The sequence below is a fragment of the Bos grunniens genome, chromosome 10 (genome assembly GCF_055505025.1).
Source record: "Bos grunniens cultivar Pamir isolate PY7600 chromosome 10, Bosgru_T2T1.0, whole genome shotgun sequence".
Lineage (NCBI taxonomy): Eukaryota > Metazoa > Chordata > Mammalia > Artiodactyla > Bovidae > Bos > Bos grunniens.
The window spans coordinates 21,696,717-21,714,072 of NC_141174.1; the positions used below are offsets into that span (position 1 = coordinate 21,696,717).

General features: G+C 47.1%; 1 protein-coding gene across 8 annotated transcripts in view; it reads right to left on the reverse strand.

Moving 5' to 3' along the window:
- SMOC1 (SPARC related modular calcium binding 1) overlaps window positions 1–17,356 on the reverse strand; it is a 146,831-nt gene that overhangs the window by 41,006 nt on the left and 88,469 nt on the right. For 6 of the 8 annotated variants that reach the window (XM_086320015.1, XM_086320013.1, XM_086320011.1 and 3 more), the window contains exons 4-5: window positions 15,425–15,524; window positions 13,275–13,322 (exon numbers count right to left, since the gene is read on the reverse strand). In XM_086320015.1, coding sequence (XP_086176141.1) covers window positions 13,275–13,322; window positions 15,425–15,524 — 148 coding nt within the window. Of the gene's footprint in view, window positions 1–492; window positions 1,926–13,274; window positions 13,323–15,424; window positions 15,525–17,356 lie in introns of those variants that run through there. The other 2 variants (XM_086320017.1, XM_086320016.1) reach the window with 2 other exon arrangements.

The following is a 17,356-nucleotide window of genomic DNA, read 5'->3' on the forward strand; positions in this document are numbered from 1 at the left end:
CTGTGGTCTCAGACACTGTGGTTACACAATCCCTTCTTCCCAAGACCCCCAGCGATCTTTGGGGACTAAACACTATATTCTCCAAGCATTAACTATTAATGGAGAATACAAGTTCTCATATCATCTGCAACGCAGGTCAGATCATCAGTAATAACAACCTTCAGCATTTGGAGCTCCCAGAACTCTTGGCAGACTTCCCTGCATCTTATCAGGGGAAGGAGAAAGAACACAGAGAGCAGATCCCTTTTTTCACACCAATACCCTACCCCTGGGATCTTAAGACTCAATAGCTATGGAGATCCTAACCCTTGCTGGAGGCTGAGGCCAGCAACCTGAGAGTTGTGTGACACCTGACCCTGCTATTATTGCCATGTGCCGACGTAAGACCCAACTCCCACAGGGGCCAGGGCGATCCTGAACAAGCCGACAATCATCCCCGGACATGAGATGCCTCAGGAGGAGAGGAATAATGAAACTGAATATCTTATTTGCCTTAAATTGGAGTCCTGAACAGTCATCTTTTGACACCAAACTGCCCATTTGATCTGGAAGTCATTGAGGGAGAATAAACACAGTGAAAAAACACACAATGTCATTTTTTAAAATAGCATCACTTCCCCGACTCTATTAACACCCTTTCCGTTGAATTCAATGAACCACTGAATGAAGTCTTTTGGCAGCTGCAATGCACATTTGGTTGCTCCTGCCGGATGCAGGGTTCACAGTCTAAATAGCCCAGCACAGTGTGCTCAGCCCCTCCACACAGGGTGGCTTCCTTTCAGGAGTCTTAAAGGTAACAAAGAGAAAGTGAGAAATCAAACATTCTCACAGGGACAATGGTGACAAGCCAAGTGCAAAATGGCTTATGTGATATCTTGATATTCAATTAAAATCATCCCATACTCCAAGAGCTGTATCTCTCTCTCTCGAACAGGAAGACAGAAAATACTCTGTTTATTTCTCCCATCACTGACAGGAGAGGCTGGGACGGCCCATCTGGTCCAGCAATCAGCAAAGAAGTCTGCTGCTCAAGGAGAGGAAGGAGGGTTTCCAGTCTCCCCACTCCCGTGGAAGTCGAGGACCTCCACGATCGCCCAGATGCAGGTTCAGAAGCCCACAGAGCGTGAAGCCACGTGTAGGGAGCGAATCTTCCTGCAGGGTAGGGTCACCGAGGGTGAAGACACACAGCTGCACTGCCACCACGGAGGCCCTAGCGGGAGATCTTTATGAAGTGAGAAAAGACAAGGCGTCCTGCTGCCAGGAGAGCCACCTGTGGCATCCAGCATGCCCCAAGGGTGGGGAGCCAAGCCAAAGCCAACAGGACCCTCTGACCATCATCTCCGGGCACCTGGGCACCTGGCGTCCAACCCAGCAAACAAGCGCACCCTTCTCCCAAACACAGGTCCAAGGCCTGGGTCCAAGGTCCACATCAAGCCTGCTTCCTGGCAAGCCCTGGGGCGACACCGGGCCCCACGCTGGGCCCTGGGGAGAGAGAAAAGCTTCTACGTGTACCCCTGGCCTCCCAGTTTCCAGTGGGGTCACTGTGCAGACCCCGGCTTTACATCCACTAAGTTGGATAACCTGAACCCCTCGCTTTTCTTCTCTGGGCAGTGATATCCTCTGGACACTGTGGCTAGAAAAGACTCTACAGGCCTCTTAAAGAAGGCATTAAATCATCAAGTGTTAAATCATCTTATCCAACTGCTTACTTTTAAAATTGGATTTGCAGCATGAAAATTCGACAGTTTTTAAAATAAAAAATCAAGTAAACCTTACAACTCAATAAGAAGACAAACAGCCTGATTTCAAAATGGGTAAAATATTTCAATAGACATTTCCAAGATCGGCAGACAGGTAATAAATATGCAAAAAGGTGTTCGATAACATTAACTGTTAGGAAACCACACATCAAAACCATGATGAGATACCACCATGTACCTACTAGAATGGCTAAAAATTTTTTAAAAGACACTATCAAGTAACAAGGATATGGAGGAGCTCAAATCCTCATTCACTTTTCATGGGAATGTAAAATGGGGTAGCCACATTGGAAAAGAGTCTGACAATTTCTTTAAAAATTAAACATAAACTTACCAATCAATCTTGAAATTTTACTCCTGGGAATCTATCCAAGAAAAATAAAGACATATCCACCCAAAGACATATATACACATATTCATAGCAGCATTATTCATTAACAGCCTCAAACTGGAAATAATCCAGATGTTCTTCTACTGGTGTAGAGGTAACCGAATTGTGATACATTCATACAATGGAGTATTATTTAGCAGTTAAAAAGAAAGAATTACTGATACATATAATCATATAGATGACTTCAAAAATATTACACTACATAAAAGAAGCCACGCACAAATACTACATATGGTACAACCCCATTATGTAAAATGCCTAGTAAAGGTAAATCTATAGAGACAGAAAGCAGATACATGGTTGCCTGGAGGAGAGAGTCAATATAACTATAAATGGGTACAAGGTTTCTTCGGGAAGTGATGGAAATGTTCTCCGGTGATAGCTGTACTTCTCTACAGATGTACTAGATTCACTGAATTGTACATTTACTGTGGGTAAATTTTATGGTGTGTAATTATAGCTTAATAAAGATTTTAAATCAAAAGAGGGCCAGAGTACCAAAGCCGTCACAGATACACCATCAGGAGGCAGTAGCTAGATTATTTGAGCGATCCTTAATTTGGGGGGAGACTCTTCCATAGAGCGTAAAGAAAAATACATCTGAAATTCAGTTTACACATATGCACATGATGATTTCACATGTGTGTATGTTCACTCTTGGTGATTCTTACAGACCTGCAATAGTAAGACTTTATTTTTCTTTGATGCCATAATACTCTTCCTGCTGGAGGAGATGGAACACTGAAAAAAACCCAATTCAAAGATGATCATTTTCTCTTACAGGGAGAAAAGGTAAATTTGGAAACATTAAAGAAAAATAGGGGTTTACAGGTGGCCCTAGAGGTAGAGAACCCGCCTGCCAATGCAGGAGACATAAGAGACAAGGGTTTGAACCCTGGGTGGGGAAGATCCCCTGGAGGAGGGCATGGCAACCCACTCCAGTATTCTTGCCTGGAGAATCCCATGGACATATGTAGATAGAAACATAACACTCATTATTCCAAATGATGCAGTCCTGAGATTGGGCACAGAAATACAGAAATCCTAAGGCTGACTTAGGATGTTGTGAAGAGCCGACTCATTGGAAAAGACCTTAATGCTGGGAAAGACTGAAGGCAAAAGGAGCAGGGGGCACCAGAGGAACAGAGGATTAGATGGCATCACCGACTCAGTGGACACGAATCTGAGCAAATTCCCAGAGACAGGGAAGGACAGGGGAGCCCACCGTGCTGCAGTCCATGGGGGTCGCAAAGAGTCGGACACAACTGAGAAACTGAACAACAGCCAACGAAAAATAAGTCAAACCTGAGAAAATTTCTCAAGGATGATGTTAAGATCAAGAATAATACGTGTTAGCACATTTTGTAACACTCAACTCCTAGCAGGTTGCTTTCTTCATCTATTCTTGCCACTGGCCAGGGCAGAGGAAGTCACCAGGCAGATAAAAAGAGATTGAGCTTCAGCGTAAGGAAGTGATTCGTTCAAGACCCCAGAGGCAGTGAGCAAGCGGTGCTGGCAACTGCTCAGGCCCAGAGCAGGCATCTGGCCTCCCCAAAATTCCCCAGCCCCGCAACCACGCCTCCCCTTGCAGGTGCAGCCCCAGAGACCCGCAGCCCCCGCACGGGCCCTGTAAGCCCATCCAGACAGTGGGTTTGTGTAACACCACAATTCCCTGCCCTGCGAGAAGGCCTGGCCCACGCACAGACAGCTGGAAGTCACTTCAACCCCCAATGACACTGTTCAAAGCCTCCTCTGTTTGGCTTTTTGACTCCTGATTGACATTCGCTGGCGAGTGGAGCTAAATGCTGCGCTGAGGACAATGTTGACCCGCTCTGACTATTCGCAAGGAAAGACTTTTCAGAATAACAAACAAAACAAAACAAAACCCCCAAAACATTGGTGTGCTTAAGGGACTGAATAGAGCCCAAGAGGTCCAAGGAGGCAGGGCCGGGCCTTTCAAGGGGCTGGCAAGTCCATTGAGGAGTTAATTGTTTGGGTGTACAATGAGTTTATTCTGACCACATACAAAGAGCTTTCTCTTCCAGGTCCTTCAAAAGCAAATGTGTCAAAGGGGCCAGAGGAGGAATCTGTATTAATGGCATCTCTTGGGGTCTTGAGACTGAGGAGCCTTGGAGAATGAGAGAAAAAGAAACCACCACCCCCAACCCGAGATTCAGAAAGTCTCTCAATGATCCCAAATCCCCTTCGATTCTTGGGTTCTGCCCAAACCCTGGTCCATCACTGGTCACCCTCCCTCTCAAATTCATTCAGGCTGCAAGACATGGAGATAAACTTCAGCCCTGTAGAAGTGTTGGAAGGTTCTTGCTATTGAAGGGACTACATTTATTCCTGCACCATCATCCCCCTCAGCATGTGACTCAGACCCAGTGTGAAAGTCGAGACGACTTATTCCGGGCATCACAGGAAGACAACAGTGCCTGTTTACAGAAATGTCCCTTAAGAACCTGGCCCGAATCATACCAGGGGGAGGATGGAATTGTTAACCTCAACATTTCCTGAGGTCCCATGACCAACAAGGCTCAGCAATGTACTCTGAGCTGTCCTGATTCTTACCATTGAGAACACAAGTTATCTGAGTACTTCGGGTCCTTTCCAGAGTGAGAGATCAATGCTCTACATTCTGCCTACCCACCTGCACCCTCCTTCCCAATACAAGTGAAAACAAGCTTAAAACTATCTTCTTGCAAGCAGTTCCCCACATCATCAAGCTCTTTCTTGAGTAAGAACAGAAACAAAGGGCTGGTGAAAAGGGTAAACCAGAGACGGAAGAGGGTGGTGAGAGGGCTGGGGTGTAGGGGATCAGTGGCACTGGCAGCAGCAGAGCTGGTTCAGAGCTGGGTGCACCCAGAGCCTGGGCTAATTTTTTAAACTAAAAATGACTTTGCAACAGGTAATTGCACACAGAGAGGCCCCGTGTACCCTCTACCCAGTTTCCTCCCATGTAGCATCTTTACAGTTAGCATAATTATATAGATAACATCATGGGAGTATAATACCAAAATCAGGAAATTGATACTGGTATAATCCAGGGGCCTTATTCACATCCCACCGGTTTTGCGTGGACTTGCTCTGGGTGTCTGGTTGGGTGGGCGGTGTGTAGCTCTATGCGATTTTATCCATGTGCAGATTCACGCAACCACCGCCACGATCAAAATATAGAACTAGTCCATCACTACAAAGATATCCCATGTGCTACCCTTTTATAATCACACTTCCCCTTCTCCACCCCATCGTTCACTAACCCTGGTAACCACTAACCCTTTCTCCATCTCTATAATTTTGTCATTTTCAGAATGTTATATAAATGGAATCATGCAGTAGACGATCTCTGGAGGTTGGACTTTTTCACTCTGCCTAATGCCTTGAAATCCATCCAGCTGTTGCCCCAAGTATCAACAGTGTGTTCCTTTACGTTACTGAGTAGTATTCCACGGTGTGGACGCACCTCGGTTTGTTTCACCCATTGAAGGACATTTGGGATGTTTTCACCCTTGGCTATTACAGATAAAGCTGCTGTGACTACTTGTGTACAGGTTTTTGTGTGGACATAAGTTTTCATTTCTCTGGAATAGATAAGCAGAAGTGCAATCACTAGATTATATGGTAAGCATATGTTTTGTTGTTTACTTTTTTAGGAAACTTCCAAAGTTGTCTTCCAGAGTGGCTGTATCATTTTACATTCTTATCAACAATTTATGAAAGATCCAGTTCCTCTGCAGTGACATTTGGTATTGTCACTATCTTAGCTCTTCTAATAGGTGTGTAGTAATATCTTACCATGTTCTTAATTTGCAGTTTACAATTTTTGATCAAAGTATAGCTGGTTTACAATATCACGTAAGCTTTGGGTGTACAGCACAGCAATTCAGCTATGCACATATATATGCATATTCTTTCTCAGATTCTTTTCCCTTATAGGTTATTACATAATACTGAGTCTAGTCCCCTGTGCTATGCAATAGGTCCTTGTTGGTTAATTTGCACTTTTTATAGCTAATGACGTTGAACATCTTTTTGTGTGTTTATTTGCCTTCTGCATATGTGCTTAGGTGAAAAGCTTATTCAAGTATTTTGTCCATTTTTAAATTAAATTGGTTTTCAACTGTTAAGTTTTTTAGCATTCTTTATATGTTCATATGTCCTCTGTCAGATAGGTGGTTTGTAAGTATTTTCTCCAAGTCTGTAGTTTTTAATTTCCTTAACAAGATATTTTGAAAGCAAGTTTTCAATTTTGGTTAAGTCCAATTTATCAATTAAAAATTTTTTTGAATCACATGTTTGGTATTCTAAAACACTAAAGCTCAAGGTTCACCTACTTATAAGTTCTAAAAATTTTCTCCTATGTTTTCTTATACAAGTTGTAATAGCTTTAGATTTTACATTTAAGTCCAAGAGCCATTTTGAGTTAATTTTTGTATGAGGTGTGAGGTTTAGGCTGACGGTCTTGGGGAGTTGTTTTTGTCTACTGGGTGCCTGATTGCTACAGCACCATTTGTTGAAAGGACTATCTTTTCTCCACTGAATTCCTTTTGCACATTTCAAAAATCAGTTTGCCGAGCTTGTGTAGGTCTATTTCTGGGTTCTCTGTTCTGTTTTGTTGATCCTTAGGTCAACAGACAGTGAAAATACTCTATATGACACTGTGGTGGTGGATATTCCACTACTCCTGTGTCTATTCCCACAGAGTATACGACGCCAAGAGTGAATCCTAATGTAAACTGTGAACTTTGGGTGTTAATGATGTGTCAACTTAGGTTCATCAGTTGTAACAAAGGTACCCACTCTGGTGGGGGCTGTTGATGGTGGAGAAGGTGACACATGCGTGGGGACAGGGGGCATATAGAACATTTCAGGACCTTCCTCTTAATTTTGCTGTGAACCTAAAACTACTCTTAAAAAACTAAGTCAAAAATAAAAACAGAATAAAATAGACATTTAAAAATATGGAGTCACCACATTTGTTTAGATGACCAAAGGAAAGCATGAATTGAAAATTCATAAAGGGTCATGAAGGGAGTAAAATATTAAAGATATCTTGGTTTAAAAAAAAAATCACATACAGTGATTCCTCTCACTTTCTTTTTAAAAGCTGTTTCAGCTACTCTAGTACCATTGCCTTCTCTGGGAGATAGTAAAAGACAGGGAAGCCTGGCGTGCTGCAGACCGTGGGGTCGGGAAGAGTCGGACCCAACTTGAGGACTAACCAACAACACCACCATTGCCTTTCCACATAAATTTTAGAATAAGCAGCCCTTGAACCTCATGGTTTTCCTTCGACAGGTACAACAGGACCGGAGAGTGACAACTCCTTGGCCTTGACCACAGGAGCTACTTAGGGCTGAAGAGTGGTTCAGATGTGGCCCCAAGGCCTGTCTGTCCACCCACAGGCTGATATCCCTGCCTCCCTCCAGCTTGCTGGGCCACACTTGGAACTGAACTCATTCAGCCAAGGAACATATCCTCAGTGGCCAGGCAAGCTCGGAGCCGTCCCCTAGACTTCGGGGGCCCCACAAAGGTACCAGGCAGAAGAATCAAGAACTTGCCAGTGGACCATGCTCATCCCAGGCAGCCTCCTCCAGGGGTCTCTCCTTAGAGGCTCTAATCCTGGAAGCCACTGGCCAGGGCATTTGGAGGAGCCACCTGCCATCCCTCCCCTGCTTTCCAGTATCCCAGCATCTAGAAGTCTGTGCTCCTCTGGGAGGCTTTCCCTCCATGACGATGCCTTCGACAAGAAGAGGCTAAGACCGTCAGAGTGTGAGCTCCACGAGCTGAGGGCTCTTACATTTCACCCACCACTGGGTCCTCAGGGACTGTCACAAAGCTGGCACTGAAGTCTTAATGAATATTTGTTGAATGAAAGAATGAAACAGCCATGTATAAAACACCAGCGGTCACTAACAACACCGGGGCACTCGTTAGAATCCACGGCTAGAGGGCTTTTCCAGATCACAAACCCTGTTTTCTCTCCACTCCTTGGAAACCAGGTATCCTCCATTCTTTTGGAGACCACAGAATAGGGGCTGAGATGGAGGGTGGGCAGTTGAGTAGATGGAGCTACTCCCTGCTGGGGGAATAATGAACTGTGGGTAGTGGGAGATGAGGGGCACACGTGAATACTTAAGCACACTCATGCACACCGCTTCTGCAACTGATCTCTTTGAAACTGATATACTGATATGCCAGGCTTGGTCAGGGTGGCTCAGACACCAGCCAGCAGCAGCGACTGCATGCAGAGAAGAAAAGAGCTGCATCTCATGGGCCTGGAGCTACTTAGGTACAGTTTGTAGCAGGCACGCATCAGAATGAATGGTTCTCCACAGGGAAATCCAATGTGAGCCGAGGTCAACACATAGAGGTCATCAGTTGCCCATCTCCATTCAAATCCATTCAAATCCAGCCCAGGCTGGAGGGTAATCAGACTTAAGCCATCTGGTGGCAAGGCTGACAGATCACCTATGAACGTAGCTGCCCTCTCTGGGCTGAGAGAAGAGAAAAAAGAGGTGGCTGGGAAGAGGTGAAAGACACGTGAACGGGGTGACATTCTGTGTATAGGATGCTCTGAGACAGCTGACTCTGCACACCTCCACCAGGTTCGAGGCAATGCAAGGAAACCCCTTCAGGTGTACTTAACCCCCATGAGAGCGGAGGCTGGAGAGCACATGAGCCCCTTCATCTGGGAGACCTACCATCCATCATCCCTGCCCTAAGCACATCCCTCGGCCCTAAGAGGGAGTGCTGATGGCTCCACCATTTGAGTGACAAGGTGTCCAAGCTGGCATCAACTTGTAGACCAAACACCACGAGAGATCCTCAAATCCGAGACCCAGAGACGGACTCTGGAAAAATAACTGTGATCCATTCTTCACTTGGAACACATGCTATGAAGCAGTCAGTGGAGGGGCGGGAGGTGGGGGGCGCAATAAAAGAAGTCTCTATGAGTTGTATTTTGGAAGTTCCGCTTCTCTCCAAGACTGGCTTGACAAATACAGGAGCACGTGCAGAAAAGAGAGCAGTTTTCTAAATGTTTTTATTCTTCTTTCACTTTCCTTACACTGCTCACTCCCAGAGCTCTTAGAAGTAAGAAAAGAGTAAACTGCAGAAAACTCCCTATGATCCTAAATTTTCATTGGCCACGTATCCTAGGCGCTCCGGAGAAAAAGTTCCCAGAAACTGCCAGAAATCATTGTCCAAGTCCTCTCCCACTAGTCTCCCATTCTTCACCTGCCCCACCAACACCCCACTGGAAGCTGAGAACATCCTTACTGCACCTCATAAGCAATGAAGCCTAGGACCAGTCCTTGACTCTGTTAGGTTATCCTGGAAACTCCCTCAAATTGCCCACATTTGTTAGCATCTAGACCCCTGAAAGAGGCACCTCAGGAACATCCACAAGCCCTGGTGGGCCAGGAGAAGCTGCTCAGGGTAAAGTCACTGTTTCTAAATCACATTTTGCTTCCCAGTCACTTTTCTACTTCAATGGAAACCCCAAATTCCTTCCTCTCACTTTCTGTAGCTTTCAACTATTTTAGCAGCAGATGGTCAGAACTCAGGGGTTGCTGGGGGTCCTTTCCTCTCTTCTGATATTCCTCTGTCAGCATCAATAAAACACATGTGGATGCACGTGTGCCCCCACCCCCCAAAATGCACACATACCCCTTCCATTTCTCTCGGAGGGTGAGGACCATCAGAGAAGGGACGGCTGCAGGATGGGAGTGTCCCAGATCAATGGATATTTGAAACTCAAACACATGGCCCGGGACCTACCCCGCATGTGTTAATTACCACACATGTGCCCATAAAGGAGTCCGGGGAAACACAAGGGGCCCAAAGAACAGAGCACAGTGAAGACATTCCAGGGGATTAAGTAAACAGTCTGAAGTTCTGACCCTCCTCCTCTCCTGCAGCACGTGCATCTGGGTAAGATAACCGGGGCTCCCTCCCTCCTTCCCCCGACTTCTCCCCTCGGGCCCCACACCTGTGGACCCAGGAGCAGGAGCGACCCAGACCTGCTTGCTGGCCAGACGCCTGTGACCTGCTACCGCCTGGCCTCTCTCCCTCTCTCCTGCCTCCTGCTATCTCCCCGGGCCTCCTCCCACTCTGCCTTTCTCCTCCTTGCCTTCAGAGGACTGATTCCTGGCCGGCAACCAGACCCTCCGTCACACAATACGCCTTTTCATTCCTCCCAGGCGGAGAGAACCGATCCCTCCAAGTCCGGTCCATGGAGCATGTTCAAAAAGGCAGAAGGGTAGGGAAAGAAAGAGCTGGGTGTGCTCCTCCCCTGCTCCCACCCCCCCAGCCCCCACACGCACACACACCCAGACCCCCAGCCTCGCCTTCTTTCTGGACGTCCTCTGGGCCGAGCGTCCCTCTGGGCAGGTCTCTGGAGCTGCGGCTCTGGGGAGATGCCTTCTGGGAGACCCCCCATGTGGGCACGAGCTCAGACAAGGGCCCTTTGTGTCTTCCCACCTGCTGCCCTCCGGAGCACATTCCATTCTCAAGTGGCAGCTGAAGAGGCACCTCGGTGGGGCCGACACAGGATATTACCAATGCCCTCTCGCACCCTGTCCCCATTCAAACCCCAGCTTCCTGGACAGGTGTGGCTTCAGGTGGGCCTTCCTACAGGTGGCTTCTCACTGCCCTGCCCACGGCAGACAAAGAGAAGAGATTCAACACCTCTGCTGTTGTTCGGTTGTGCTCGACTCTTTGTGACCCCACAGACTGCAGCACCTCTGGGAACCCTCCAAAGTAGAAGGAAAGAGAGGCCACTGGGCAGAAGTCAAGTCTCCAGGGGGCAAGTGAGCCCTAGCATCTTTCCCTCCCCGCTGCCAGGCCTTTGCACCAAAGAGGAAGCCCCTACACCACCATCTGGAACAGAGGAACCCGCTGGGATAAGGGAGTGAAGAGGTAGGAACTTGAGGCTTCACACTCTATCCACCCCCCTCCCTGGAGGAATCAGATTCCCCTGCCTTCTCCCACCTGGATCAGCAAGAGCCTGCTGTGAGCACGGTCTGATTCCTATTATCATTCACAACATACAAGACAACCTGGGAAGTTATTTCCTTGTGCAGTTTAAAAGCCAGATCCTCTGGTTGGCCTTTCTTGGGGCAGGTGCTTCATCCAGCATCATGCACTCTGTTCCCTTTGGTGGGGAAAGTCTGGGTGGTCTGTTCTGCATGGCTGCTCTTTCTTTTTCCTACCACCAGGACCTCATGCTCAGGATTAAAGCTTATGCTCCTGAAGACTTCAGTGGCAACAAGCAAAACTGAAGGCAGTTCCCTTTTCCAACCCCAATCAATTACAAGCAGACATGCCACTCACAGTGTTGATGATTTCAGATCTTTGCAGGAAGAAATGTTTATCCCCTCTCCTGCCTTCCCCCCTAGGAGGGAACCACCAACATTCAAGGCTGTCTCCCTGGGGCTGCGAAGTACTTTCTTTTTGCCCACTTACTCATTCCAGTTTGCTGGTAGGGGAGCAGCCCATTGGGTCCTTTGGTCCATGGTTTCTAGAAGGAGGTGGTATCACCAAGCTCTACTCCCTATCTTCTTGGAGCACCTGCATGCAGGGAGAGCAGGTTCTCCAGACTCTCAGTTCCTCCATTCAAGCAGAGGGACTCTGCCTCCTCTTTGGGTCCCCATGGAATTAGCTGGGGCAAGGGCCAGGGCCTCACCCTGGCCTCTCTGTGACTGCAGTGTAGGATAAGCCTGCTTGCCCTACTCTGATCCTTGCAGGCCCAACTCTCCATATAGCTCTTATGAGCATGAAGCTCCCAAGGCTCAGAGTCAAGTAGGAGGGCTCAAACTCAGCTGAGATCTCCCACCTGGGTTTTACCTGAGACCCCAAAATGAGGCTTCTGGAGTGCTTGCATGGGCAATAAGATTGAAACCTGTTTTCCATGCAACCACCAGCTGTCTGTGTGTATGCTGTTCTGGAGGTAAGAAGTGGCGAATCTTAGCGTCTTCCATACTGGAAAGTATGGTCAGCACATCCCAGAGGCCCATTCCTCATGTCGGTTGGTCCACTAACCAGCACTTAGATAAATGCCCTCATCAAGGCCAACTGCACAATTTGTAGGGCCCAGTGCAGAGTGAAAAAGCCTTTTCTTCAAAACACAGGAGAAAGGGTGCCATGAAAGACACTAAAGTATTAAGTCTGATCCTCTCCTCCATGGTCTCTCTCTTGATTTGTCATGGTGTTTTTCAACTCGCTATTTATCATTGTTCTAGGTAAAGAAAGGCTTCCCTAGTGGCTCAGACAGTAAAGAATCTGCCTGCAATGCAGGAGACCCAGGTTCGATCCCTGGGTTGGGAAGATCCCTTGGAGAAGGAAATGGTAACCCACTCCAGTATTCTTGCCTGGGAAATCCCATGGACAGAGGAGTCTGGCAGGCTACATTCCATGGGGTGGCAAAAATCAGACAACGACTGAGTAACAAATACTTTCTTACTTTCTAGGCAAAGAAAAATGAAAATTCTAAGCAGGTTATGGAAGACCAGTAGCCCTCATCACAAAAGCCATCTGTCAATGAAGCCACAGTGAATGCACACAGTACCCGTGTCTCTACTGCCCACATGCACGCTTAGTTGTCCCATTGCACTGCACTGACAAAACCCAAGTTCAAGACCAAAATAAGAATTTCGGGACCACAGCTGCCCAGGTCACATGCCCATGGAGCACGCTAGTCTTAGTGAAGAGACTCTGGATGTGCCAGAACAATTGTCAAGGAGACTCAAAGAGGGAAAAAAATGCTCAGATGGGTTTCCAAAATAGAAGAGTCTGGGTAGACTTGGGCATGCCCACCTTCGCTGTGCTTTTCTGTTTAACTCTGGCTACACACCGGTAGTTGATTGACTGAACTTCCCAGGAACCAAGGGTCTCAGGGTCCTCCCCTGCAATGTGCACTGCTCATCTCGCTCAGAAATTCTGGGAGGTGATGAGCCTTACTTACCTCCAGGGCTTCTGGGAGGGAACAGAACAAGAATGCAGATTCTCTGCAGGGCACTTTTAGCTTTCACGCCAGGCTCCTTCCATCTTGTCCAAGAACGCCTGCTTGGACGGGCTTTAGAAGCAAACATTTAGATAAAGCGTGAAACTCCACTCACCTTTCCTTCCTGAGTTACCCTGGCTCGCAGGCTTATCGGTGACCGAACCTTGGGTGAGAGGGGAAACAAAAACACAGACGTTCAGAATGCATCGCGGTTGGTTTCTTTCAAAGAGTTGGTAAAGCCTGCTGTTAGGAGCATATGGTTATGTATATAGATACTGTATACACAACTAGGAACATTATATACAAAGTGAGTACATACATACATGTGAGTGGGGTTTGTTTAACATCAATGTCACTGGTATCACAGCACTGTTGAGATGAACCATGATTTCCAGGCTCCCTGGCAATAGTTTTGAGCAGATTTTTACAAAATTCCACATCCACATAACTCCTTTGTTGAACATTCCACTCACTGCCCCCTCGCCTCCACTTCCCACCAGTTCCACGTTCTGAGCCACATTCAGTCAGTAGGGCCGACGGCAAAGAAAACCCCTCTCACTGCAAATGCAGTGACTGACATCCCTTGCTGGTGAGGGCAGGAAATCGGCGATTTTCCATCTGCATTAAGTAGAAAATTGTTGGCCCAATTGTACTGAATGGGCCAAAATAGTCTGAGGCATGGAAACAATTTTCTAGACGCAGCCCGATCCTCAAGGAGGGTGGGTAGCGGGTGGGTTTGCCAAATGCGGTGCCCTGCATGTACTCGGGTGCCCTGAACCCCCATCTGACAGTCCTGAGCCTGCTGCACCTGCCTTCCCCGGGATGCCCTGCCCCACACACGCAGGGCACAGCCAGCTCAAGCATGGAAGGGCATCGGGGGAGGTCCCTACGACAAAAGAGAAGAAATCCATCCCTGTTCATATCCGATCCCTTCTCCATATACGAGCTTTGTGCGAATTCAATTATATTACCCTGCATGACTTGTTTCTAGCACATTTGTTTGCTTTAAATGAAACTTTCCAGGTCATTTGCAAGAAGGTTTCATTCCTCCCCCTCCCCACACCAACCCCAATTAAGGTTTCCAGTTTCCATGTAAACCACAAATAAAGTAAACTTTCCTTTTTGGCCTGCAAATTTTGGTTTCCTAATGTAGATACTTACTGCCCTTTCCACTCACTCTTCCCCTTATATAGCAGGGCTGGTCGAAAAAAATGAATAAATTTAGGGGAAAAAGAAAAATGTTAGGACAGGACTGCTGGAGTTTGGAATTTCCCATAGGCGTTAGAATAATGTTTTATACTTTGCTTGCACTTAAAAATTAAAAATACGTAAATACATAAAATCTCATATACACAGATTACAGAGAAATAGGAAGCAGCTGGTGGGTGGGACAGACTTTTTTTTAACATGGGCTGAGCTGCATAGTGAATTAAGGGAGTGACTTGAATTTCCTTACCATCAGAATGGAAGTATAGGGCTTCTATAAATCCATAATACACAATCCCACAAAACTGACCTAAGAACAAAGTTTCTCTATGCCCATAGAGTTGGAAATAGAAAAGACTTGATTTTTCCTATGGACTTACTAGGAGGGTCGCTATGAAAGAGTGGTTCCCTAATTTGTCTCAGCATCAGAACCACCTGAGAAGCTTCATAAGCATGTAGACTCCCAGTCTCACTCTAGACCTACTGGATCCAAATATTGAAGGAGAAGCCTCAACATTTGGGTTCTTTTTGAATTCCCCAGGCACCGCTGATGACAGCCGGATTTCAGGGCCACTGGCACAAGTGTTTTCCATCACTGTATGTTACACCGGTGGCAAGCATATGGCAACATAGACCACCACTTCCCTCTCCTGCACCCGTGAAAGGCATCACTAATTGCTCGCCATAGCCTTTGATGCTGAACTCCCGTGCGATCTTGAAATCCATCTCGATAAAGTGTGCCTAGGGTCTCTAGTAACCTAGAGCACCCAAGCTATAAACTTATAGACCGTGCTCTCTCGAGGTTACAGCTGATACTTGGGAAAAGAGCAATGAACCAGAAACCTAAACTCAAAATAAAGAAATACATACCCAGAGACATATACTGACCCTATCACCCAACTCCCAACAGAGCAAGCGCGCTCAGGTGGACTCCTCCCTGACCAGGAAGAGGACTCATAACCACCACCAGTCTTTCAAAGGTCCACCCACAGAAGCAGGAGACTGGCCAAGGCGTCTCTCTCCAACCCTTTTCTTTCTTCCCGCCCTTCCCTACGGTACCTGAACATACAGGAGTTTTATTCTGCACAGAAGAGCCACTGATGGGCTTCCCGTCTGGGGTGACACACCAGCAGTACCCGGTGTAAGTATGGCACTGCACCTGTTCGGGAAGTGGGAAGTAGAAAAGAACCATAAGTTTTGGGTCACAGTATCAACAGTGGCCTCCCATCCATTTCAAACCCTCCCCGGCAAGGCGGAGCGCTCCTTCCACCTCTCACTCCAGCAGCCCTCCCCCAGCGTGTCCCTTGAAGATGGGCCAGAAAACACGGTTTTCTGCGTGACTCTCAGGCACAACCACAGCCACTTATCTTGGGCTTCGCGCTGTTTCCTTATGACATTTAACACTTAATCTCTTACACCACACTCAGAAATGTCCACTGCATGTCCCATCTCTTTGTAAGAAGTTCGGATTGGTGAACTAACTTGGCAAGTACAAGTTGGAATATCATCCCTGTAGGTTGATACAACCCTTAAGAAGCAGAGACAAGTGAAAGGCTTTTCTTCTTTTTCTAGCTTTTCCCAGCATCTGCTCCTACAGTCCGCTTGCCTACTGATCACGTGACTTTCCCGAGAGAAGGCCACACTTGATGGGGCTAAGACCACTTGGGCCTGCAGGTGCTGGTTCTAGATGCCCTGCTGCACCACGGCTTGATCTTCTTCAAGCCTCCATGGTCAGGTCCACGCTGCCTGGGAACAGTACATAAAAACGAGGCTTTGGGCTTCGTTCGGGGTCACTCTTCTTTCTCTTTCAATAGTTGTCACTCTGCTCACCTCCTCCACCTCACCCCACTATCCCTTTTCCACCCACTTTCTACACAAATCTGGGCATCAATCCCCTGCTTAAAATACCTCAAAGATTTGCCATCGGACTCAGGATGGAGATGATGCTGATTTGCACAAGCTTAGGGATCCCCATGATCTGGCCCCTGCTCTCCCCACATCCCCGTTTTACCCCCAGGTCTCCACATATCCTCCATTCCAGCCACAAGCAACTTGTTGAGACTCAGAAACACACCCTAGTGTCTTATGATTCTAAGCCTCTATTTGCTTCAACCAGTCAGTCTTTCTGGAATACCATTCCCCAACCCATCCCAGCCTACTCCCAAACCTTTGTCTTCCCACCTCATTCAGGATACACCTTCTCCTTAAAGTGGTCCCAGGCTCCCTATGTCCTCCGCCTCCTTCCTCTGACCCTCCACACAGCCTGGTTCCCCTAATGCCCCCTATTACAACGAGCCTGATGATGTGTCTAGTCTATCTCCCCCATTAGACTGTGACCTCCCAAAGGCAAGAGACTGAAACTTGGCTGTTTCTATATTCCAAGCATCTAGCACAATGCCTGAGATTTATTGTAGGCATTTGATGAGTTGAATAAATGCATGCATTATCATATTTCCTGAATTCTTGGTCTCTATCCATCCTAAAAATGTAACATCAATTTAAACAGCCCTGCCACATTAAATGTAGACCTCAATTACAAGATGTGTGCCATTAAAGTGTGGGGAAAAGGTGCCTCTTGGGATCAAGGACATATCAGAATTGAGCATACAAACTGAGAGGTGAGGGATACAGGGTACAGAAGGAAAGGACAGGTCAGACAGCCTCTGTAAAATCCGTAAGTTATCAGCAAGACAGAAAAGCTACAGAAAAGACTTCTGCTCTTGTGACGGCACCAAACACCACAGTTTCCCCCAAAACTAGTTGCTTCATTACACACTTGCACTCAGAAATTGGGATTTAAGAACAAGACGCAGGGCATCTCACTACTACCAGTATGATGACTGTATAATTAAGGCATTTACCTGAACCACGCATGCAGGGAAACTGTGTTCAATGCCTTCACCAAAGGACCACGTTTCACTCCCACTTCATCTCGTGAAGACAAGCCCTGAATCCCAAGATCACGCTTGCTACCCCAGATGCTCACTCAGG